Raw genomic sequence first — 26768 nt, forward strand, 5'->3', positions numbered from 1 at the left:
ATATATTTCATTTTTTTTTTTTCATACAATGGATTTAAAAGTAAAATGAAGAGCAAACATCTGCAGACTTTTTTCTATTTTTTGAATAAGGCGAGTGGACCTGCTTCAATCAACATGCGCCCTTATCACTCCATCACACCGCCCTCAGATTCTCTTTCCAGATGGAGGAGTGATAGGCGCATGGAGGCCCGGACCCCTGCAGACTCTGGGAGCATGGAGGCCTCGCTGATCTCCTACCTGATCGAGGAGCTTTAATGTGGGCTCAGGTTTCAACCGTCTCCCCTGTCTGGGTCTGGCTCAGAGCGGGCCTGGGCTGGTGTCAGGGTGGAAGTTCACCCAGTGCGTATGGAAGAGGTGTTTATATGAGAAACAAGTTCATGGGGTCTCCATATTAGTGCGACTGTACAACATGAGGTCACTTCGGATACATGTAGTAATACACTACTGCCCTTGACACATTTAAAAACAAATACTCTAAGTAACCACGAAAATATAAAGATCAAACTGTGAAAGAAAATGAGTGAAATTGCTTAATTATAGCTGTGCAGCTTTGGTGCCAACCTCGAGCCTATATCAATGGAAAGATTTCCTTTAGGCATCCATCATGTAACCTACTCACATTTCAGAGAAGATACACTGTGCACCCCAAAAGAAAAAACTTCAAACGCAGATGTTAACAGCAGAATACATTATGTCCCCGTTGGTTATTAAAGCCAATCTGATTTGCGCTGAACTCTTTACAAATCCAGAAAATACAAGTAAGCTAAAGTTTGTTCATGCAACTAATTTTCCACATAACTAAAAAGTCATTGTAATCCATCTTTGGAATGAAGTGTTGCTTGGCATAAGAAACACTTCATTGCAAAGAAATGCCTTTAAATCTAAGCGTGATTGGTTTAAGTAACACTACTATCATACAGTGTCTCATAAACAGTTATCTTACTGTGCAGCCCATGACTGAAAGTGCTTTTAGAGAAAGGTGTCAAAACAACCTGCACATTAGCACAAGATACAGTGGATTCCACCCCTATCATTTGTACAATAGCACACCTTTGAGTGAACGGTGCGCACACACCACCATTCCTCCATCATTCCTCAGAGGATTAGAAACCGAAAGAGAGACAGACACAAGGATGAGACTCTTTTATTTTTGTGCTTGTCTAAACTGCAATTCATCTGAATGGTCTTTGTCATTATGAGATTGTATAACCGTGTATTTTAATCACTTTCAGAAGCATACTGCCTCTCCCCTGGTTTTAATGAGATTGATACATGAGCCATACAGTATTTTTCATCAACAGTCAACTCCACCTAGTGGTGTTTGCACTGAACACGAGTCTGGCTGCACAGAGTAATGAACTGTTATGAGGGGAACATTACACCAGCAACTGTTTATCTGCACTCAATCATGGTCTGCACAAAAACTGGACAGGATCAATACTGATGCGGAGGATCTGGATGTGAAGACTGGAGAGTGAATAGAATAGCTGTTTGGACTATAGATCCATAAACAGGCTTAAACCATTAGTAAACAGAACCTTAGGATTACACCAGGATGAAACGTAGACCATCACTAACACTGTGCCAAAGCCAAGCGTTCTCATTTATTTTCTCAAAAACAGAATACCTCGTCTCCATTCAGATTAAAATATGAAAACATCTTTAAGACTCTTGAGTATCATTTGAAGAATGTTGCTGCCCGTAGTTTCTATCATGTTGTTTCGGGATGTCATCATGTCCTCTCAGGTGGCTCGGTGGCGCAAAGGTGCTTGTACTTCCCAGCAAGAAGGTCCTGGGTTCGATCCGCGGGTGGGGCCTTTCTGTGTGGAGTTTGCATGTTTTCCCCGTGTTTGTGTAGGTTTCCTCCGGGCACTCCGTTTTCCCCTACCACTAAAACATGCGAAATAGGCCAGGATGAATGAGAGTGGGATGGGAGACGGAAAAATTAGCCCATGGCTACAATTTGACGTGGTGTGTTTACATGTATGAGTTCCATTAATATGCACTGTCCTGACCAAATAAAACTAAAGTTTTTTCTTGGAAGCTTGGAGGACCTCTCTCTACCGCTCTCACCCTTCAAGTGTTTGCTCAGACGAAGGAAATTATGTAATTAACCAGTGAGGGATTGTTTTTGTTCCCCCTTTCCCCTCTTTTCCCCAAAGTTTTTCTCTCTCATTCAAAATGTAACTGTGGGCAATAGTCCAATTTAATTGCTATGACATCTCAGACCTTACTTTTTTTCATAAGTGAAAGAGAAAGGGGTTCACTCATCAATACTAGTATCAGAGTATCTATGTGGACTTAAGTGGAGATAGCAGTCTTGTTAGGTATGGCCTTGGTGGCTCGGTCTGTGTGTGATAGGAGAGATGATGGGGTACATATGAGCAGCATCAGGGGGCAGGGCGCAGAGGAAAAGCTGGCATTTGGTTCTCTAATTCCAGCCGGCCTGGAGGCCTGCAGCTCAGAGAAGGGCCTCACTGTTGCTCTCTGGATCAGCCAGGTATTGCTTACATAAAAAGCAAGTGAAAACAGCTGTAGGGATAATTAGCTTGATTCTCCATTACATGCCATGAGGGCCAATAACTAAAAAATGGAGTTTTGTTTGGGTTAGTGCTACAGCCCCAACCAGGAGGAAGTTGTAAAAGTCAGCCTGAAAGAGGGGAGAAAAAAAGAACAAATGGGGAAAAGAAAATGTAGAAGAAAGGCCCCGGCTCTTGAGGCAATTGTTGCAGTGAAGATGTTCTCCTTCTGTGATGGTTTGATGTGGACCATAAGTTTAGGGTTTACACGTCTTGGTTACAAAGTGATTAGATGCAGATAAATGATATGAATCTTTTTATGCAGGTTGTCTATGTAATTGTTGATCAAATAGATCAGCAAGTTTCTCCACCTTGATAAATATGTCTAGCGTTATCAAGATACTTTTTACTGGGACGAACTCAGGAATTATAATACGATTCCAAACCTATCTTTCACACGCACTGGTAACAAGTAAATGGTTTCACATCATAGGGATTATGCTACTACAGACGTGACAATCATTCACATTTGAAAAGAATATATTTTGGTTGTAAAAATGGTCCAGCTCTGTTCAGTATAACATGGCCTATACCACAAACATCAAACATACACCTGCAGAGAAAGTTAGCAGTAGGGGGCTCATCTTTGAACTTGTAATTCCATTTCTTTCAAAATGGTAGGACACCGCCCACAGTGCACCTCTCAATGACATAGTAACACTTAAAGACTGGTGGCCCCTTTAGAGCCAATTCTACAGGTTATATTATTGTACTTAAAAGAAGAAGGAGCAGCGTTGGGCTCTTATCTACACATACCATGAGCTTGGTATGCACTCTTGAAACTGAAGGAACTAGATGATAAAAATAGTACTAGTAATAACAAGGAGTAACTTTTCCACCCTGAACATTTGATAGGTCAGTCCTCTGCTCAATGGGTATTAATATGTGAAAGTCCTAACCCCACGGAATCCCACCATTTAGCTTAGACGAGGAAGAGTGGAGGATGAGGGCTTGTGCAGGGAGTTGGAGATAGGAATGGCCGATTGCAGCTAAGGCGGGATGATGGCTAAGGAGAACAGTTGATATTACAATTTAAAGTTATGTGTTGATATAGCTAACTCGTGTAATTCATATTGCATGTTCAATTCAGCATATTCATCTGATAACAGATTGATATCATCCAGTATTTTGAGTTGTTTAAGTTCTTTAGTCTCGTACAGCTGGAGTCTTGGATATTGCTACTTATTCTACTCCTTTGACGCACCGTTAACATACAGCAGGGCTGCAGCGCGTGTGCATGTACGCCTTTGATTAATGAAATCCTCCCCCTGTTGCGCTGTTTTTCTGGCAAACTTCCTCTGTGTGTACAAATCTACCTAAAGATTACAGCATGTCTGGCTTGAATCAAGCATATTTTTTTCTCAGCCATAGTCCCAATTATAACAAGACGTAATAGCCGACATATCCAAACTGGACAGCTGATATTATGGTTATCTTGTAACATATTTTACTGTCAACAGTCTACACTGAACCTTAAGTAACCTGCTGGTGCAATTTGTGGTCACTGGTGAATTACATTATCCAAATATTGTTTAGTGTGAGATAATAATTAAAATGTCATTCTTAAAATGAACACTTTCAACCCGCATTCAAATAGTCATAAACCCTATTCACATGGGATTCAAATTACCTAGGGACACTTTTTTTCCCCAGAAAGGGTTGTACAGTGGTTAGCGCTTGTGCTTCACAGCTAGAAGGTCCAGGTTCAATTCCTCAACCCAAAGGTCCGGGTTCGATTCCACACTCCCACCTGTGTGGAGTTTGCATGTTCTCCCCGTATCTGCGTAGGTTTCCCCTGGGTACTCTGGTTTCCCCTACCACTAAAAACATGTACAATAGAATCCGATGTGGCTTGTTTACATGCATGAGACTCATGTATGTTCATTAACATGCACAGTCCCAACCAAATAAATCATGACTAGAATGATTCTGAATGATGACAACAAACCTTTTATTCATTTTTGTTGCGAGCACTGACCATCAGATTTGTTTGTGTGTGCTTTGCTTTCGCGATAGAAGACATTTCTTACTGCATGACGTTTACTACGTCGAACGACATCAGCCTCATGTCTCTGGGATTTTGCTCGTCTCATAAAACAGTTGTTGCCTTTCTCTTGTGATCTGTTCACTTTAATGCAGCCTCCTCCATCTAAACTTTGCACTAAACGCACTTTTTGCCTCCATGTTGGTTTGTCTAGCGTTGCCACGACAACGGTATACTGCTAGATATACTGCTAAAATATGTTTTGAATCGATGTTGCCCGTATTTAGATTTTTCATTGTGTAGGTTGAAAACTTTCAAAAGACTGACATTTGGATTCACACAGGATTAGAATTACCGGTACTTCAGAACCTCTGAGTTTGCAGTATTACCCATGGTACAAATCAGGGGAATTTTTTACCTTACAAATTACCGACATGGTTGATTCACACGGGCATAGAAACTTTTAACTTTTTACCTGAGGTCCCTTGGTAATTTGAATCCCGTGCAAATAGGGCTCTAGAATGTTGATCATTTGCATCAGTGTTTCTCAACTGCTACTGCCTCATGTCCACGCGTTAGTAATGATTGCAATCATGCTAATTGCAGGGGAGATAGTATTGTAACAGAAGCAGAAGCCAAAGCGGCAGGATACTGTAGTGTTTCAAATGCCCCTTATACTGTTATATAAATCTATTGCCATCAGAGACTGTCAGGAAGCTGAGCTCTCTCCCTTCCCTGCCCTTTTTGTTTTACCGGCCTTCACAAACTGTAGTCCTCTCCAGCCCTTTCAAAGTCAGTATACTGTGTACATAGTTTTAGATTGTATATGCTAGTTTGAGAGTAGTGTAACTTATTTGCTATGTCTCACATGGACATTAAGGCTAACTTTACATTTTGAACTTACTGAAATACTACATACTTGAGCAAGTAATATCCCATGCTTAGATAATGCTACTTTTTAATTTAATAAGAAGCTATACTTTCAGTCAGTCCATCTTCTATCCCTACACACCAACATGACCTGCTCAGGATTGGAACATTTAACACACTGTCATGTTAAATAACCTCAAGCCGCTAAGCGTGTACACACCAGTAACTGAATATTGACAGGCTCTTCCTCATCAGCGGGACAAATGGCAGTTCTAGTTGTGCTGTAGTGAATTCATGTTCTGTGGAGCCGCTGAGGTGTTGACTGAAGAGAAAGAGGAGCGGCCTTCAAACACATCTAGAGGCAGGTCCCGCGCTCCATTATACCCTCTGCCCCGGGACGTATTTGTTGATTCTCTGCCCCCCAAAATCATTAATTTCGGTGCAGACGACAGCGCAGAAACCTGAGAAAGAGCACAAGCGCGCGGAGACACACACCCGCATGCAAACGGCTTTACGAGCACGTCACACACACAACAACGGCCTCTGCTTCACAACAAATGATGGCACTTTAACTGCAGGGCCTGTTTATTTACCCCGGGTTGTAATGGATGGTCCCTCCACGCCTCGCAGCCAATCAGAGAGAGACAGGAAGAGAGTACAACTGGCCACATTCCTCATGGTCATTCTTACAATACTTGCTAATGTAGGAACGAGCAGGGTGGAAAAATACAATTTAGACATGAATGACTGAGTAAAAGTATCTAGTAAAGGGACAATCAAATCAATAAACAAGCACGAGGAACAAACTATTACCTCAGAATTTAAGAATGAATTTCTCCTCCGTGACATCAATAAAGTCTTATCTCTTACAATATATTTCTAACAGCTCGTATTGTAAAAGATACAGTGATCGAAGTAGTGAAAAAATAGTATTCATGTCATACTGAAAACAATTCATTTTGTACTTTCCTTTTAAACTTTTGTCCTTCTATACATGTTTTTGTGTATTTGTCCCAGCAATAGCAACATCTTCCTTTCCGACCACTTTTCTCCATTTCAAACTTTACCTGCGCACATCTGAGGCCCCCCAACACTGTGTTTCCAGGCCTAACCTCCCCTTGTGACTGATGATAACGTCTTTGATGATTGGTCGTTATTTCGGGGTCTGTTTGCTCAGCCAATGAGGCGCCCCCAGCGTTCTAGACATACATCATTGTATTTTCACTAGCTACCCCCCAGGACAGGGCTGAGCTGTTACTGACTGCAGCGTAGAGCCTGACTCTAAGACACACACACATTCACCAACATTTTTCCCTCTTTTTTTTTCTTTTCTTTTATTAATGAGCACTTGATGTTTGGGCTACAGCCAGCTGCATTTAGAGCATTCTTAAGGAGCTCTGGAAAGTTGCCAAACAGGGGGAGGAACAAAATGGTCAAGCTAAAGCTGCAAAATAAGCAAAACATCAACACTAGAGCTAAGTGTGTTGAGCTAACCTTTTCTTTACAACTCGGCAATAAATGACACACAATTGTAAGACAACTGTAGCAATTACGCATGTTATGAAGTGAATTCAATCTCACCACATCACAAACCAGGGTTAGAAGTTATTGTGCCACTCTAAAGCCAGAAGTTGCCGGCACCAGAAAATTAATTTTGTGAAAACCCTGTCAAATCCACATGTAGCCTACTGCAAAAAGGCAAAGATGTGTTAGCCACACAGTTCTAATTCTGGATAAATGGACAGGATTGCATAAGAAAAGCTAAAGGAGAACTAAGTATCATTGTACGTAAATTATCTTTCCGATGTTACGAAATCTACTGTTCCTCTTTTATTTGCAGATGACACCAGTCTAATAATTTCCCACAAAGATCTGAGCACTGACTGAAAAACTAAATGAAGATTTATTGAAGTACTCTGCATGGTTTCAAGCCAAAAAGTCTCTGAATACAAACAAATGTAGTTTTATGGTATTTGCAGGATATAAGAAATCAAAATTTGCATTCAAAATGAGGAAATTCCACAAGTTTCATCAGTCTGCTTTTTATAATATTGTCTGGGCAAGTACTTTTCCAAGTTACCTTCATTCAAAAAATTCTACTCTTGCAAAAGGTTTTTGTTCGCGTAGCAACATCTTCAGATGATAGTGCACCAAGTGCTCCTCTTTTCAAGAAGTTACAGCTGTTAAAGATTTATGATATTAATATTTAATATTTTCCTACTTCAGCAATTATTTTGTTGATACAATTTTACTTTAAGCAGGTGATTAAAATATTATACTTTGTGATGATCTACTGATGAATGACGTCATCATCAATGAAATGATTCATTGATGTTGCAAAGGGATTTTTCATCTGTCTTGTATTTGACCAGAAGGAAATGTTCATGTTCATGTTCTCTCTCTCTCAACATGAGATCTGTCATTTGTTTCGGGGTGTGACGTGAAGTATAAGCCCTTTGGGGTTTCTGTCACACTCCATCACGTTTTAATTCTTTTTTTTTATGTAATTCAAATTTCTGCACTTATTTATGTGAAAGTAAATAAATAACAAAAAAATAATAAATACCTAAGTAGCTCATGCCCCTAGGGGCCATAAGCGCCACTGCAGGTGTCATAGAGTGTTACGTTTTTTACTCATTAATTGTCCGTGAGAGTAAATACTACGCTGACAAAAAAGACAAAGGGAGAGAGGGATGTTGTACATCCAATTACACAATGGAGATATTTTTTTGTTTCACTCAAACTTGGCTGTTAATACTGTGTAGCCCGCAGTTAGCTTTGCCCGTTAGCCTGTTAGCTTCTTCTTCGTGATTCTATTAGTGTGTATTGGGGCCTCCGGGTCGGAGCAGGCAAAGCTGCAAGTGTGGTTTTCTGGCCAGACCCCCCCCCCCAATCATCCCATTCACACTTTTTATTACCCCCAGAGGGACTACGAAAAGGATATATTAAGGGAAACAAGTGACTTAGTACTACTACTGCTTTAAGAGCCGAGAAAACATGTATAGCATATAAAGCATATAAAATTGTATAGCATGCAGTTTACTTATTTTAGTGAGTAGAGTCCGACCAGGAGTTATTGTGTATTATTCTGTGAGTTTTAAGATATATAAACTTGATTAATCCATTCAAGCAAATACAAGTGTGAGATCACGTGTCCAAAGTCTTTGCTAAATCAAAAAGCACAAATGGCTGATGCATGTTTGGAGGCTTTGATGATGATTTACAAAGGGAAATGTTTGAAGGATGACTGTGTACTAACTCTGTCCTGTTCCAAGCTCAGATAAAGGAATAGGACAGGGAATTGGGAAGCGAATCAGTGCTGCAAACACATGTGCAACCATAGAAAGAGAAAAGATTGTGTTTTGTAAATGTGTTCTGTGTTTTTTACAAACATATTGCATCTCTTACACCCTCTCATTTTCTCTTTCCTAGGTGGAATGACTGTGCCACGACCAAATGAAGAATCAGACTTCTTCAGATGCACAGCAAGTGGTGAACTCTTACAAGGCCTTGAAGACCAGTGTTATGGTAGACTGAAGTGCAAGTGCATTCCACATCAATGTTTGTTCAAATCTGCGCTGGGTTTCAAGGTATCCCCACATACTCTGCTGTAGCTTCTTTGAGGCTAGCGTGACCCAGCAGTGCTAGCCATAAATCCATGCATACATTGGCAGTCGTAGGGAGTTTACAAGTGCAACTATATCGGACTTCTGTAAATACAAGGAGCTCAAAATCCATCATCACTCGAGATTTTTTTATTTTTTTTTCTGAACATACCGTGCCAAAATAGTTGTGTTGTCCCCTGCAAACTGAAACAAATTACTTGGACAGATATAAACCCCCCTTGATCCCAGTATAAACCTCAAGTTGCTCATTTGTTTGCCAATCTGCTGCATTCTTTTACAGGATTGCAATGAAATTCAACCAAAAGATCCCCATGCAGGAAACTGTTTGAGGATCGTCTTACATCATGGCGAAAACCCGTCCATTAATGAACAGAAATAGGGACACAAATGACCTTGCAAGCGGCTTACTGTAGGAACATTGTTTATATGGTTCTCCTTCTTTTCTTTTCGCCTGCTGTGTGTTTGTTTAATCTACCAATATCATGTTCTGTTTGGGTTTGCAACGTCCAAAACAGTTTGATATGTCACAAATCTTGGCGTTACTGTGGCTGTGTATGACGTACTTTGCGGAGGGGTGACTCATGACTGTAAACCCACCAAAGATAACATTATGGCCACTTGCATTATTCGGGATTTGAACCAGCTTGACGAGAACAAAGCTGTGATGGCTTTGACAACCGTGTCAGAGCATCACCACAAGTGCAGATCTTGTGCTGTGTTTTAATGTCTTTGGTGGTCAGCCTCAATGAAAGGACAGTGGTGACCGAGCAGACGGGTGATGGGTGTTGGGTGCGTTCATGCCCATGTAAGGATCACATAGAACTGTATAATATACAAATGGCTGTAATGTTACACTTTCTTGGTATATATTGATCTTCCAAGATTGTTTTACATGATTCAAATTGGGTTCATTAGAACATTTTAATTAATTATCTCATTATTCTCATATTAATTACCTGGGTTTGGATTTTTCAAAAAGACGTTTTCAGTAGCATTATGTTTAAAATTACATCTAAGCTCTTCTAATATGCAGTTTTTGTACATTTTGAGGAAAAGGTTTTAACTGTGTTTTTTTTATTTATTCACATGTATGTCTGATGTTTTTCTTCTCTTTTCTGATTAAAACTGCTTTTACAACACCTGCTATGTGTCTTTATTTGCATACAATAGCATTGCTTGTTTGTGATCTCAAGGATTTAACTGCCACAGATCCAACGACAAGACCACAATCCCGTGTAATTCTTCTGACACTTCCAAGAATGGAAAAAATTTAGAAATCAAGTGCATCTGTACAATAAGTAAATAATAAAATGTCTCCACTTGAGGATGCTTTTGTGATGATCACAGAAAGAGGCCAAAGAAAAGTTTAACATTTGCATTTAAAACAGCTTTAACAATAGACTCCTGCACAGCACCAAGAAATTCCAGTTCCCAGTTTTCATGGTCTACCAATTCTCTCTCTCTTTCTCCGTCTCTCTCATAAACCTAGCCAGATGTTGCCCGCTTTCTCTTCCTAAGGGAACAGGGGCGTGAGGGCGAGTGGAAGGAGGGGCAGCCAGGCATGGCAAATGACTACAGAGATCACAAAAAGTGGTTCTAGCATGTTTAAAAAAGATACTCAAGTGAATTCAGAGCTCCTGTAATGCAGTGGTATGGTAAAGTATCAGGCCCATGGCTAAATCAGGTGCATTTACACAAAGTAACTGTACTGAGTGTTCATTAATGTGCACCGTCCTCTCTAAATAAACAAATGAATTAAAGTAAGTAAAAGTATTGACACTCAAGGCTAAAAGCCAGATTGATTTTTTTTCTGTGTTTTTCTGTATTAAAATTACAATGTGGTCCATTGATATAGTTTCTGGAAGAATGTTGAAGAAGGTATTTAGAAATATATACAGTATTTTTTCCTTTACAGTGGAATCTTTACTGTCATAACTATCCTCAATTAAGTTGACATTGCAACCACTTGTATGATTGTTGAAAGAAACCAAAAGGCAGCTATTCTTAAATGTAATTGTTTTATATATTAGGCCTATCCTAAGCCATGCATTGCCCTGGGATCCCGCCATTTCTTTTTCCATCTCCACTCAATTACCAGGGCACACTGCCAGACTGTCCAGGTTAAGTCACTTCTATTCATTTTAGCATCATTTTTCCTTCTGTTATTCAACCCTAACTTCCTGAATCATTGTGCAATTGCAAATAATCACTTAGTGGAACTATTGAGTACTTTGACCTCTGACCTTCAAGAAAAAATAGTATTGTATCAGGAGTGTAGGTCTGTAACCCCAAAACCCTGCCTAAACAATGACCAAACATGAACAGCCATTGAAATAAACAGAGTAAACTGTAGAAGAATCTCACAGTTTGAAAATCCTTTCTATATATGTTGCCTCACAAAAAATATTAAAGGCCCTTATAGCAGTAATGCTGCGGGCCTTCAGGTGATGAGTGCGCCCCGTGAACATTCTGAAGCCTTGATTTTTTTTTACCTCACAGAAACTCGATCTGCCAGCCCGGGAAATAATCCTGAGTCTCTACTAGAATGGATAGGGTAATAGCCCGGAGTGCTTTATAAGTTTATTTTAGGTAATAGAGACGCTTGTTTTGTTACAGCCTGTTCCGCTCACCCCTCCCCTTCTCAACCCCCCCTTCTCCCCAAAGTTTTCACCTACCCTCGAATTCCTCCTTGGTTCCTGAAAGTTGTTGGTGGTGGTGATTGCCCGGGCTGCTGGAAGGCGAGATGAAGAAGATGTGGAGGAGCGCATGCGCCACAGTGTAAGGGGGTTTTGCGGCGCTCATCCACGCTGCAGACGGCTAGTTTGTGAGGGGAGGCGACAGAAGCAGCAGGTGAGACCAGGGGGAGAAGCGATAGGGGAAAAAACGGAGTGAAACGAAGATAGTCACCGATACTTCTCTCTCGACACAGGCAGGCGCAAGACGTACGGCGTGGACGCAGCGGCTACACCACCACCACACGACGCGCACCGGTCGGACAAAAAAAAAAGTTTGGGGATCCCGGGTTTACTGACTGGACTGGAACTGTGTGCTGTCATTTTTATTCACTGGATACCGCGGCGAAAGGAGTTGTCACGCGTTGTTTCTGCTGTCGTCTTCGCACAGAATGGAAAGGAAATTGACTAGTCGGTTGTGGCGAGGATCACGGTGTGGATTTTTCCGCAGGTAATTGGTGCTGCTACGGGCTGACTGTGCAAGCAACTGGATTTAACTTCTCAGCTGCACCCCCAACACACAAATTGATAAAAGGTGATTTTTTTTTTTTTCGAAGGACTTTGAAGAATCTGATGGGACAAAGCTGCCGTAGATGCTTATCATTCTCAATAAAAGTATGTCTACAAAACTAAGCTAAAACTTTTTTCTCCACCGTTGGCAAACAGAGCACTTGTCCTGTCATCAAAGACAGACAGACAGAACTTTGAGGTTATTTCTTCAAGACCTTGGGAAGACTTTTTTGTTGTTATTTTTTTTCATACAGTGACAAAGAGGATTTTTTTTTTATTCACCTGGACCGCTGTGCCCAGGGATTACTGTTTGGGTCGGTTCTACTCGTAACGGACTGTCTTCTTCAAGGTGAGCAGCACTACCTTCCATAACCCTCCTGTAGACTTATTTTGTTCTCCACGAAGATGTTTGATTTGGATCCCATTAGGCGCAGAGCAGTTAAATGAACCTCTCGACAGAAACAAGACACACAGAATCTAGCCTCCTCCACTGATCACCACAACATCTCCAAACCACCAACAAAGCTTTTTTTTTGTAAACAAATTGTCTGCGACCATATCGAAGTTAAAAGGTTGATTTAATGGCTTTCTGGCAAAGTGTTTTCATCATCAAAAACGTGCTCCTGGCTCCCTCTCCTGGCTTCTGAAGCTTACGTCAGCAGCCGCACGACGCTGCGTAAAATGTCATTTTATTGATGTGCTTTAAATAAATCTTGCCATTATGAGACAACGACCATTACGCAAAAACAAATAAGGAAATACGGAGCCGAGCATTTCACTCTGTCCGTCAGCTTTGCACACATAACACATCATTCAAAATAGTCCTTAAGCAACAGTGAATATTGGTAAGTCTAAGGCCTGTTATTTATGTTCAGTTTTGTATTAGATTGATATGTTATAAATTGTCATTCAAGACATATCCTGTCTGAAAATGTGGTATTTAAAATCAAATAAAAAAGTCCAAAAGGGGGGGAGAAGGGAAATTGCTTATATCACAATTTATCAATAGGCCTACATTATATTTGATTGTACAGGAGTGTTGTGGGTTTTCTCACGTTTTTGCTTCTAACAACACTGTCTTTAAATTGAGCAAATTAAGCACGACAATGAACTTGTTTGTATATAAAAAAACAAACATAATAATCTATTTACATAGAAATACACTCCACCGGTCAGTGCACTAAGGGACATTGCATCAAACATCAAGCTTACAGATCATAATTCTGTTTGCTGCAGCTGGTTTGGAAACTATTTAAAATCAAGATATTTGTGTGTTGTTGTTATTTTTAGTCAGAAAATACACCGAGAATTGAGGAGAAAAACCAAAGAAAGTCTCGGAGGTGCGCGCATTTTTGATGCGTCAGTGAGTGCGCGTGCTCGTGGCCTGTCTGAGTGATGATGAACTTGGCCCCGTGTATAATCACAGTCAGACACTTCAGTCGCAGCTAATTAACGCACACTGAGGTCTGGCACGTTTTACTCTGCTATGGATTTATGATGTCTCGAGCGCTCCGAGAGCCTGCAATAATACGTGACATATTAACTGAATAACTATTATGTCTTTTACAAAACTCTTATAGCCCTATATTTATATATTTAAAAAGCCTAATTATGTTATGTGAACCATGAGGTTGTAATTTACAAATAACAACAGTAAATGCATTTTTTTTTTTTTTTACCAATATCAACTCTTTTTTTTTGATTGCCCTAAAATATATTTTGAATATGCATTTTTTCATGGTAAAATTTTGATGTAATTTATACAGTTACTTTCATAGAATTTTGTAACCCATTTTGTATACAAAGAGTAGTTAAGACACTTGTTCTGCTGCAGCGGTCCAGTTCGCTCATTTTCTTTGGACTAGCATCATGATTTGACATACTTTGGTGCATCAGGATTGAAATATTTATTGTTATATGTTGAAGATTTATAAGTTGTCTATATTACACACATATTGTTTCCGCAGATTGTCAATATGAACCTGGGCCTGAGGTGTGTGTGTCGGCCGCTGTGCTGGCCTTTTGGCTCTGCGGCGCTGGACTCCAGACACTGTGTGTTCGCACTCACCATCCTCACACTCCTCATGCAGGTAGTGGTGGAGGCCAACTCATGGTGGTAAGTTTGGATTTACTCCACTGCATTTAATACTGTATAAAAGATGCCTTTTATGTTTTCAATCAATCAATCAAACAACTGTATTATCCCAAAGGGCAATTCTGCTCGCTGCTCTCTCGTCTGGTTTTCATGTAGGTTCCTGAGAAACTTGGTTTTGCATTGGCTAGATCTGTTTGCAATAGTAAAATTCTGACTATAGCACATTGCCAAGGTAAAATTATGAATATTATAGAAAGCATAGTGGTGTATGACTCACCCTCCAAATATGTGCCAAAACAGTCGCTGCCTGTGTCCGAATGCATGTGAATATTGTCCACAGTTTCTAGTAATGTTCACTAAAAGGTCTATATTTGTGCACTCACCGTACAAGTGCCACTTAAAGTAAATACCACTTTGCCCTTAGTCGTTGGGTTGGGGGCTACAGTAATTGCTGAGTCAATGGCCAGAAGTGACATCATACTGCTATGACTGAACTAAAATATGTTTGAATCAATTATATAGGGTTGCCTCGTAATGGGTCTGCTTAATAAAAATGTAGTGTGTCTATTTATGATGTGCCTGGAGGCTCTAGGTAGGGTTAAGTGAAAAAAAGTGTAAATTTTTAATGTAAATGTATTACTTTAAAGTGATACAGAGCCATGGAATTAGCCTTAATAGTTGATCAACTTAAATAGCTTCAAACAGGCCTAAACTTGGACTAAATGAAGCAAACCATGTATAAATTGGATACATTATGGACCTGATGACAGATCAACCATCAATTACCATAGCAATGTTGTGAAAGATTTAATTTCAATATCTGCGATACTGTTATGCGCTTACTAATTTTACATTATTTATTTTTTTAAGTGTTGCGCACCATATCCATATTATTTTTTTTTTTTTGCAAAGCACCTTCTATACATTAGCTAAACTACAGTGCCAAAGGGCTTTGGAGGTTGCGAGCCCGACCCGTTAGCCAGTTTCCGGTTTGGAGAGGACACAGGTGTAAATGATTTAGCGTGGCAGCAGCAGCGGGCCCGCGTGGCTGCCTGAGCACACAAACAGAGCTGTGTGTTGTTTTATTTTTCTGCCTTCGCTCCGTGCGTATGTTGTGTGTGTGTTGGTTTTGCATTCCCGTGCTGCTGCCGAGTTCCCCCAGTCGATCGGGTTACACTGGGGGCTAATTGTGTCTCTCTTGGGGCTCGGGGATGGGCCGCTCTAATTGTCCTGTGGCCTGGAACCAGATGGTGAAACGAGTGCGAGCCTTCAATGAGTCAGTCAAAAATGTTGATGTTTTTTGTCTCTTTGTAGTTTGCCATTGCACACATGGCCACTTTTGAAGACCATGTGACCTTCACTTTACATGTTCAAGTTCTTGGCCTTCTTGCTTTCCTTGATGGTTCTTAGTGGTGCACCATTTGACATTTATTTAAGCTTGGGACCAGCACAAACACTTGATTTAAATGACCTTTTCAGTGGACCAACAAGTGAACGTTATTTAGTCTTTGCACCAACACAGTCTTCCATTTTGGCATTGCTTTGGTCCATGTCTTATCTTATCCAGGCCTGGGAGTGACACAAAGAGGACACTTTTGGGCTGAAGTCATAGTTTATAGTGTGAAACTAATATCTCTATTGTTTAACACAGATTTAACCCCAGATGCCCTTCCTTGATGAGCACAAAGCGTAAAATAGCGACATGGATTTTCACATGTTCATAATGCAAATTGGAATGGGTTGTCTTTCATAGGGCTGGGCAATAAATTACCCAATCATGCTTTTATTAATTAAAATATTTTAAAAAAAAACGCTAAATTGTGATTTTATTAAATTTTTTTTTACTGTTGCCTCTCATCTAGACTTATCTGTACTGGCCTGTGTGGAAGACCCACAGCCATTGTTCATACTTGAAATTGTAATTTTCCAAGATATGTTATAAAATATAAACGTGTAATTTTTGTCACCAGCTCCTCAATAATAGATGCAAATTGCAGATTCCTGGTAAAAGTTTAATATCTCTAACTATATACTAGCTATCCGCAGTTCAGCGTCTTCTCTGTCATCAAAGACTACAATAAAATATATCCTTTTCACTAACATATTTTTAATTGTTTCATTTTGTCAGTCACACGGGCTCAAATGTTGTCATTTAAAAGATCTTGAAGCCACAGATAAATATGGCAAATTTATGGACTTAACCTGTAACAAAATATTAAGTACAATTCAGGTTCTTGCTTTAAAAAACAACAAACCTCCGACAGAGTTCGACAGGCCCTGGCCTCTGTCTGAAATGATGACATCAAATCCCAGGTTCATGCAAACACAACCCACCTCAATGCTTTTACATTTGCATATCCAAGCCCGTTATGTCTGTGCCCTCGCAGGTCTTTAGCCATGAACCCTCTGCTAATCCCTGAGGCCTACATCATCGGTGCTCAGCCTCTGTGCAGCCAGCTGGTGGGCCTGTCGCAGGGCCAGAAGAAACTGTGCCAGCTGTACCAGGACCACATGCAGTACATCGGGGAGGGCGCCAAGACGGGCATCCGGGAGTGCCAGTACCAGTTCAGACACCGACGCTGGAACTGCAGCACCGTGGACAACTCCTCTGTGTTCGGGCGCGTCATGCATATAGGTAACCGAAAACACACACAAGTCTTTCGCTGAAAGACGCACATCAAATTTAATTTTGGCAACACGCCGCAAAATGTTCATATATCGCTTAGACAACAGAAAAGTACACAAATTGATTGTAATGCAAATCTGTTACTTACACTGACAAGTTAGCTGTCCATTCTCTATTTCTTTTCACAGTATTTTGTTTAAATAGTTTGAATTGACTTCAGTTTTAACATATAATATATATTTTATGTTCTGTTCCATATTAAATTTCTATGCTGTAAAATATGATAGAAATGAAAGATAATGCAAAGGTTTAGTTTCCCACTATTCCCATCTATTAACATTGAACAGGCATTAACATTGCTTCAAACATCAAATTATGCCAGTGAATCAATTAGAAAAACATATAAATAAAGTGGTATTGTTTCAAATATATATAATATACATAATTGGGTGGTTTCATAAATGAAAAATAGAATGTGCTTTTTTATTTCATGAACCCTGCACATACTGAAAAAATACCTGGATTTCCTGTTATTTCTACATGACATTGACAAAAATGTTTTTTCCTTGAGAAATTGCTCCTAAAGGTGAAGTACTTCCACACAAAAAAATGGATCAGAAGGGAGTTTAAATGTTGTCAACTTGTATTCCATGAAACTTTGTCATCTTAGGAGATTTTGTCTACGACGGAAAACGTCTTTACGACAACGAGCTTCCACAAATCTTAACATATTTAATGCGCTGTATCACCTCAAATACCATGACACGCAGGTACACACTGAAATAGTTGGAGGTTGACTTGTGCATACACCCCCACCCCCTCTCCCTGTGTCAGAGCCTGTCAGTCTGTCTGTTGGCTTCATCCTGCGCTCCATGGGGTTTTTAGTCTTGCTCCTCTGCCCGCTGTGGTTACTCTCGGCTGGGATACAGTTGAACAAAAATCTTGAATCGTGCTTATAATTGAGAGGGACAAGCGGTGTGAGAGATGGCCGTTTTTTTCCTCTGGACAAACCTGACAATATCCTAGGGCTTAATGGAACCCTATGATGAAGCGGTTCTTTATCTGCTTGAAAATCTTTGCCACTACCAATTGTTTCCTCCTGGATTTCTTTTTGCTTCATATTTTGATGTCATTGTCCGTTTTTATTACCGAGAAGGCCATATATATCCCCATACATTCTTTTCTGATCTGCTTTCCCTTCACTCGTATCTATTGCCATTTTCCCCTGTCATGCGTCTCTCGCTCTTTCCATCTGTACAAGCCATTAGATCGTATTTTCTTCAGATTTGGCCCAGCATGGAGACACTATAGACTTCATTCACATTTTTAGTGGTCCTTGTCTTTAATGTCAGCATACTTCGGTCAGCTGTTTTGTCTTTAACCGCTTATCTCTGTTTTCCTTGTAGACTGTGGCTTCTTTAAGTGGTGCTAATGGGGAGAATATCCAGTGACAGCCAGGGGAAGAAAATGCTTTTACGTATCACTGTCTTGCATTGTCTTGAACTATCTCTGTTGAGAAAGTTTGTGGTTAATGGCTTGTGTCTCCAACATCGCTCACTTGTGGCAGATGCAACCAAGAGAGCCCTTCTTCTTGTCTGCTTTAATTTGAACTGAATTAGAAACTGAGTGCTGTGGTTGATGGTGGTCACTAGAGGGTGCTGTTTTCTCTCTGGCTGACACCCAACAACAGCAAACCAGGCTTCACTGTTGAACATGTTGGTAATGAGGAGCCTGCAGAACTTTTGGCTGGAGTGCTCTGAAATCTTAAGTGTATGGTGAGTGCTGTCACATGACATCACATCTCCTCTGTCTGGGGATTCTTAAAGGAGAACGACAATGATATGGCCTTATTATGGAAGAAATAAACCTTAAGTAAAAGTGGGCAAGCCCTGAGGGCCTGCAAAAATAAAATAAAAAACCTTATTATTCACTCCAGTGCAATAGTCTAATGCAGTGGTCCAGAAACTATGTACCACTGGTGGGACTGGGGCTTCTTTAGTTGCTCATCTGAAATGTCAGTCTTCATAATGAACTTTTCTGGTTCAGACATGATTTACACCCAGTTAAGACATAATTTAGCACAATTTATGTTCATTTTAGACCATGTTTAGTTGAGTTGATCTCAGTTTTTTGCTGTTTGAGCCAAACAGCAAAGCAACAACACAACAGGTCAGATGACTTACTGTTCACCTTTTCCCCCCTTTCTGTCTGTAAAAGCCTGATATATATTTTTACATTTTATATATATTTGATTTTTGTCTTTGTGATTGTGTGTGGTCTAAGACCAATGTATCTCATGTTATTTTCTTTACAGCCAGCAGAGAGACGGCCTTCACCTACGCCATCAGTGCTGCCGGTGTGGTGAACGCGGTGAGCCGTGCTTGCCGGGAAGGAGAGCTGTCCAGCTGTGGCTGCAGTCGAGCAGCAAGGCCCAAAGACTTGCCCCGGGATTGGCTGTGGGGTGGCTGTGGAGACAACCTCAACTACGGCTACAGATTCTCCAAGGAGTTTGTTGACGCACGCGAGAGGGAGAAGAGCTATCCCAAAGGCTCATATGAAAGTGCTCGACAGATGATGAATGTACACAATAATGAAGCTGGAAGGCGGGTAAGATGATATGAGAATACTTCAACAGCTTTTGATTGAGCTTATATTGCTGTGCAAAGGGCAGATTTTTAAGAAGTAATGAACAATAAAAAGTGCGTCAACGTTCAGAAATGGAACATCTAGAATTGTGTGGAAAGTGCAGACTTCCACCAAGGCACTAAGCCCATCTTGCTGTGGTAAATGATATACAGCACATTAGCATTTCTATTCCAACAAGCTTCTTATCTTACAAAGGACTATACTATAACTTCATCATACATTTTTCTCCCCCAAGAAGAAAGAAAAGAAAATAGTGCATGATAACAGACAGTACGTATTTCTAACACCTCAACAAGGACTGTGTGCATTACTGAACAAAGTGCAGACTTCAGTAAAACAGCGGTGGAGGTTTGAAGCGAAGCAGATATGTCGCACAGAGGAATCTGGCTGATGATCTGTGTAACAGCTCTGTCTGCTCTCATTACCACACTCTTTTATCTCTGTGCTGTCAGATCACACAAGGCAGGTCCATCTCTTTCCAAACATCTTGAAACCACCTCACACATCTGTAATCGCAGAGATCTTCTGCCAGCTATGAAAAGGACAAATGTCTGAACCATGTTTTGGTTAACTTTCAAAACATGGAGACAAGTACTTCTGAATGTGAAATATTGTGGACACGTTTATGTATCCACAACACGTAATATTCAGTGAGAGTGTGGAATGTAGGACTAGCATTTGGAAAATTGATGGGAGTCATAAATGCTTAATGCGTTTCATTAGTCCAGTTCTACTCTGATGGTGGGAAGATACCAGCTGACCACTGTTGCTCTTGGACAGACCAGTCCCTCTGACCAAGTCACATACTTCACATAAACATTGATTCTCTACCATATGAATCTAAAATTCTATTATCTTTGGTGCTACAAATAATGAAATATTTAACATGAATGGATTTCTTAATGGTCTTCTGTTTGTGGTTCAGACGGTGTCAGACCTGGCCAATGTCTCCTGTAAGTGCCACGGCGTCTCAGGCTCCTGTAGTCTGAAGACCTGCTGGCTGCAGCTGGCCGACTTCAGGAAGGTTGGAGACGCGCTGAAGGAGAAGTACGACAGCGCCGCTGCCATGAAGCTCAACTCGCGCGGAAAACTGGTCCAGCTCAACAGCAAGTTCAATGCCCCGACAAGCCACGATCTGGTGTACCTGGAGTCCAGCCCGGACTACTGCCTGAAGAACCAAAGCACGGGCTCTCTGGGCACCGTGGGACGCCTCTGTAACAAGACCTCAGAGGGCATGGACGGCTGCGAGCTCATGTGTTGTGGGCGGGGCTACGACCAGTACAAGGCACAGATAGTGGAGCGCTGCCACTGTAAGTTCCACTGGTGCTGCTACGTCAAGTGCAAGCGCTGCACCAAAATCGTGGACCAGTTCGTCTGCAAGTAACGGACGGAGCACTTGATCTGTGGTCAGCCGATGAGTGTTGGGAACAAAGAAGTTGAAAGAATGAAAGAAAGAAACTATATAAATTATATTTATAGAGTTAAACAATTATGCCTTTGCAAAAAGACTTGACTTTTTTAACAACAAATCAGAAACTGAGAAATATTTATTTTAAGATTTTATTTTGGCCTTGATGTCAGCAGCCAGTTTTATATCCACCAAGTGCCTGAAAACTTCGGAAAGGTTCCCACCCAACCACCCTCAAGCTTTTTAAAAATTTGGATTGTCAAATGGACTAAATTAGACTTCCTTCTCCTCGTATCGTAGCATAGTTGCCTTTGAGGCTTGTTGTTTAGGAATGACTGAACAGAATGCCTGTTCTTATGGATGCTATGTTTTGTTCACTGGCCCCGAGACAATCACATACTCACCTCAATGACCTTACTGCATGTAAGTAACACTGGTCGTTCACAGCAGTTCTTTGGAGTACATTGGGTACTACACAGAGGGCTGAGGGCCACTGATTAAGCTGTTTGAATGTGTTGATGTTCCCCGGGTGCTGCAACAATCCCTCAAACAATATGCACTTTTAGACAGAGGCAACAACCTGTCTGTATGTGTTAACCATCAGTAATATTCTCATAATTAAGTACATTCTTTTCCATATTATCACCAAGTATCCATCTAACATTATCTTACAATACTTAAATGGTTTCAAATATATATGGGCAATGTTGTAGTGGTGACTTATTCCATTCTATTCCATTCTCTGTGTATATAGTATGTCTATCCAGCCAATCAGTAAAATGTATTTATTATTTTTTTAACCTGACTTCAAGCCACCATCTCCGTATTATCTGTGTTCTGTTCAAGCTTTTGTTTTGAAACCCACATTGTATGTTCATTCTTCTAGGTTCTTGCGGCTCTTTCACTATCTTTGTAAAGGGAAATGCACCTTATTGTTATCAAAACACAAAGTCTTTCTTTTCACTTTCCACATATGTTAGGTCACAAAAAAAAAAACTGTATCGGTGATTTTAGTGCCTACAGCAATGTTTTAAGTTCAGTACCACTTGTTTCCACTCACTGTCCCTGTGGTGATTCTTCATAGACAAAGTATTGTTTTACCAGTCCAACTAAGTGTATTTATAAGCTTCTTTAAGGAGTTGAGGTTTGAAAATGTGTTAATATAGCTGATATTTTGTTACTTTTTACAAATTGGCTCAATGCTCTACTTTATTTCAATAAATATCCATATAAAACCAGCACATAAACCTTCATGTATTTATTTTTGCAAAGCAGAACTAAGTAGCTCATGCCCCTAGAGGCCATAAATGCCACTGCAGGTGACGTAGCATATTGTGTTTTTATTTTATTCACTAATTGTCCGTGAGCGTATATACTACACTGACGGAAAAGACAAAGGGAGAGAGGGATATTGTACACAATTGAGATACTTTTTTGCACTCAAACTTGTCCGTAAACACAGCCAAAGTGGCGCTAGCCCGCACTTAGCTTTGCCCGTTAGCCTGTTAGCTTCTTCTTCGTGATTCTATTAGCGTGTATTGGGCCTCCAACCCGGTTCAGGAAAGTTGCAACGGTGGTTTTCTGGCCAGAGACACCAGGGTGAGATGAAAGACCCCCCAATCATCCCATTAACTGCACTCAAACTTGTCCGTAAACACAGCCAAAGTGGCGCTAGCCCGCACTTAGCTTTGCCCGTTAGCCTGTTAGCTTCTTCTTCGTGATTCTATTAGTGTGTATTGGGCCTCCAACCCGGTTCAGGAAAGTTGCAACGGTGGTTTTCTGGCCAGAGACACCATGGTAAGATGAAAGACCCCCCAATCATCCCATTAACACTTGTATTACCTCCAGAGGGACTACGAAAAGGATGTATTAAAGTAAACAAGTTCTTAGTTCTTGTGCAGGTCAACACAAAGTCTACCCAACCACTGCATAAGCACTGGGTGTATTTTATGAGCCATTGGTCCGGTTTTACTTTGAGCAATGTGTGATCACAGTGAGTGGAGAGAATGAGACGGGCATATTTTTTAAATGCCTGTCTAAAAGATGACTGGTCCTCATCAGACATGTGCGGAGCTGGAGAATGAGGGAGAAGAAGAGTGGGTAATGAGGAAGAGGATTAGATGCGAGCGAAACGAAATCGAGAGGGAGAGCGAAGATTCAAGGAACTAATGCTCGAGCTTTTACAAAATGGCCCTGGCACTGACTCAAACTTACACTTGTAAAATGATCTTGGCTTAAGAGCACATATGTAACCCTGGCAATGGGTCCTGTATGTTCCAATCCTGCAAAGATCAAGCAGTATTTGTTACTGAGGTCACTAAGAACTATAGGAAAGATACCTTTTACAAGCACAGGCCAAAGGCAGTAGGTCTTGACATATTTGATTCTTCACTCAACAACAGCTTTTTATAGGTTTGTGAGATATATTGCACTTTTGGATTTGTTTTCAACATGCAAGCAAAAGTCCAGATGCATCAGGGAAGTAGCATACTCTAAAGAGTCTAAAGTTTTATGCCCAAATACGGAGTGTTTTGTGATGTTCTTCTATGCTAGTTTTCAAACGTTATAGCGGTACTAGCAGTAATTCAAACCCCATAATAGAACTGCATCATATACACGTCCATATTTCTCCATGGGTGTAAACGCAAAGATACAAATACTTCTGCTACTTGTGGTGTACTTTTGGTGATCGTGCAATACATAGTGCATACAACGAAAATGTTTAAAAAGTCAGAAAGTTGATGCATAGTATTATTCAAGATAGTGAATATTGCCAGCTTTACAAAGGACATGGATATGGCATTAAATCAGATTGTTTACCCTGATTGTAAAAGAATATTATTAAAAGATCCAGGTGCTGTGATAGGAGTGTAACCTAACCCACAGGTGCGCTGCCCTCATAGACCGTGGCTCTGTGCTTGGAATTGTTGAATTGTTGGCAGGTCGTACCCACACCTGCCCCCGTGCCCTCATCTTTCCATTCTTTTCCCTTTGTTTTTCATGGCCAATGTGGGTGACTGTCTAAATATTTATCCTCTCTTTTTCGGTTGTGGTTTTGATAAAGCTGTGATTTAAAGTCGCGCACACAATTAAGCACTGGCCACAGGCTTCTCATGCACCATAAGAAAAGGATCTATTTTGAACACACTGTATGCTTTGGCTGCTCTTCAACACCTTCTCCTCACAGTTTGTTCTAGAAATATAATCGCGTGTTTGAATGGCTTTCCTCATGTGGATCTCAAATTGCTGTTTTACTGAAGAAACAGATTAATCTCCCCAGTAAAGTGATTTTACATAGATTTACTTGTGCGCATTAGCTTGAGTCTATGCATTCGGGTTTGAGCGTGCATGTAATAGTGCTAATTAATTAACGTGATGAGAACAGGGTGGAGGATCTACTTTTCTTTTACCTCGGCATCAAAATTCCTCTTTGCGTGTTCAGAGCCATTACACCGTGACACTGCAGATGTTTGATATAATGCAACGTTTGGCTGCTCAAGCAAAAAGTGTCAACCACAGCTTTGTGAGAATTTCAAATATTGAACTTCAGCCAATGAAAATCTCAAGATGTTCCCTTCATATGTGTCTAAGACTAAGAAAATTGATGGAACACATGCAAGAGTGTTGTTCCGACATGAAAAAAGACATCTGGCCACAAGTAAATACTTAATCAAGTTTATTATGAATATAGTTTTTTAGCTCTTCATCTTTATTTTTTTATCCAGACATGGGCCTGCTAACAGTAAATCTTGGGACAGTCTGGTAATGGTGAAACCTTGTCACTCAAGGCACTGAGTTGTAAAAACGTGTATTAATTCTTTGAAAAACATGTAATATAAAACATGTAATGTTGCTGACAAAAGAGTTTGTTCAAATACAGTCGTCCTCACAATCAGTTGTTGAGATAATTGTATTTATATGTTTTGTATCATTTATACATAATCCAGATATGGGCTTATAATGCAGAGCTTTCCATTTTTCTTCTGTGGTCCAGACCAAAACTCCAGTTTTAACTGTGTTTGTTTACTTTTTCTTGTGGTTTCAATTTTGTTTGTTGGGGAGAGACATCATTTTCACGTGACTCGAGATCGTGAATCGGTCGTAGAGTCTTTTTACTCTAAGTCAATCTTCTGAAGCATCCCCAACTCAACCAACTCAAGCCAGTTGTTGATATTTGAAAATCTCTACAACAATAGATAATTCCTGGGCGACTGAAGGTAGTGAGTTCAAATCCTGCAGGAAGCACCGTGAGCATGGCATTTTAGAGAGAAATTAAACAAAACACAGTGTAAAAATCCAATACAATACTGCAATGTCACACAAAGTCTGGACAGGATCACAGCGACGCAACTGTCCTTTACATAAACCTGCCCTCTGAGCGCGGCCCCTACAAGTGTCCTTTAGAAACCACGGCACCACAAGTTGTTTGGACAGGCCAGATTGGATAAGAATGGAAAGGTTATACTTGAACTCAGAGGTCACTCTAAGTGCAAGGCACAAGTATCTCTGTCTGAGAGTGTCAAGGTCAACCCTAACTTTTTGTCTTCACAAATATGGTTGAAACATGCAGTAAAAGTTGAACTAGGTTCCCAAAACACAAAATTTACATTGTTCATATCTGGGGAAGGCTCTCCTATTATGTGCTATAAGACTAAACTGCATGTGAATAAGTTGTACCCACATTCTTTATGTATGTTTTGGGCTTTTAGCTATCGTGTTCATGAGGTTTGAGTCATGCCTAATTATATTAATATTTCTCATATCTTATCTTCATCTGCGATTTATCTGAGTGACAATGCATTGTAGAGAGCACATTTCTTTAAACAACAGACTGACCACACATTTTGATGAAGAATTTTTTTAATAAGTTGTTTTTTAAAACAGCCTTCTAACCTCAACCACAAGGAAACAGCTAACAGTGCCGCACGGCTGACTCTCAATTCTAACTGCATGAAATAAATCTATTCTACGAAACTAATGTCATGAAGTATGATTCCTTGTCATAGGAAACCTGGGTATTGTAAGGAATCTTTACATTCAGATGACATAAACCATGGCATAAGGAAGAGCTTTGGCTTATTTGGCCTGATACCTGCAGATTCAACCATGCAAGTGCGATTGTGTGCTGAAAAAGAATTTTCACTTAACAAGAAGAATATTGGACAAACGCCGTCTCTTCTTGAAAAGATCAACATCAGGGATCATATACTGTAAATGCAGCAATTCATAACAAATTGGTATTACTAAATTGATATATCTTAGCAGTTTGCCCCCCCAATATAAGGCTTTAACTCATAAAGCTGCAGGAAAAAAATGGTGGGAATGGCAGATTTTTCCAGGGTGTTTGGCTGCAGTTGTCCTCCTGACTGACACCAGAGCTAGTTAGTGTCCTTGTTAAAATACACTTAAAAAAATAAGGTGTTTACACCTTGACTCACACTGAGAGATGTGTGGTCAGTAAGTCAAAGTGGTGCCTGTGGGGGATGAAAATTCTGCAAAAAATGCCCATAAAACAATATATAAAGTTATGTACAGTATATAAAGATGGTCCGCTTGATGCAAGACTTCATCTGCTCAGTGAATCTTTAAATTTGCCCCACACATTTAGCTTCTTGAGTTTCTCATCAATTTATTTCAAATTAAGAAAATGACAAATACAATGGCAACATGGCATATCAGGGCAAAACAAATA

General features: G+C 40.3%; 2 protein-coding genes across 3 annotated transcripts in view; both read left to right on the top strand.

Moving 5' to 3' along the window:
- Positions 1 to 9865, top strand: part of LOC306964989 (ERC protein 2) — a 138651-nt gene extending 128786 nt beyond the window's left edge. Inside the window, exon 18 of the mRNA XM_079559176.1 lies at positions 8866 to 9865. The gene's annotated coding sequence lies outside the window, so the exon portion shown is untranslated. The remainder of the gene's footprint in view (positions 1 to 8865) is intronic.
- Positions 9866 to 11825: 1960 nt separating this feature from the next.
- wnt5a (wingless-type MMTV integration site family, member 5a) lies at positions 11826 to 22227 on the top strand (the record flags this gene model as incomplete). 2 transcript variants are annotated; one of them, XM_079559256.1, is made up of 5 exons in its annotated part: positions 11826 to 11909; positions 14269 to 14417; positions 16784 to 17031; positions 19337 to 19629; positions 20594 to 22227. In XM_079559256.1, the coding sequence occupies 5 exons, from the start codon at positions 11826 to 11828 to the stop codon at positions 21050 to 21052; spliced, it is 1233 nt and encodes a 410-aa protein (XP_079415382.1). In that variant the 3' UTR covers positions 21053 to 22227. The 2 variants fall into 2 exon arrangements, with proteins under 2 accessions (XP_079415382.1, XP_079415381.1); XM_079559255.1 differs by lacking the exon at positions 11826 to 11909 and adding an exon at positions 12537 to 12650.
- Between the last annotated feature and the right edge of the window lie 4541 nt (positions 22228 to 26768).

Source organism: Gobius niger (assembly GCF_951799975.1).
Source record: "Gobius niger genome assembly, chromosome: 6".
Lineage (NCBI taxonomy): Eukaryota > Metazoa > Chordata > Actinopteri > Gobiiformes > Gobiidae > Gobius > Gobius niger.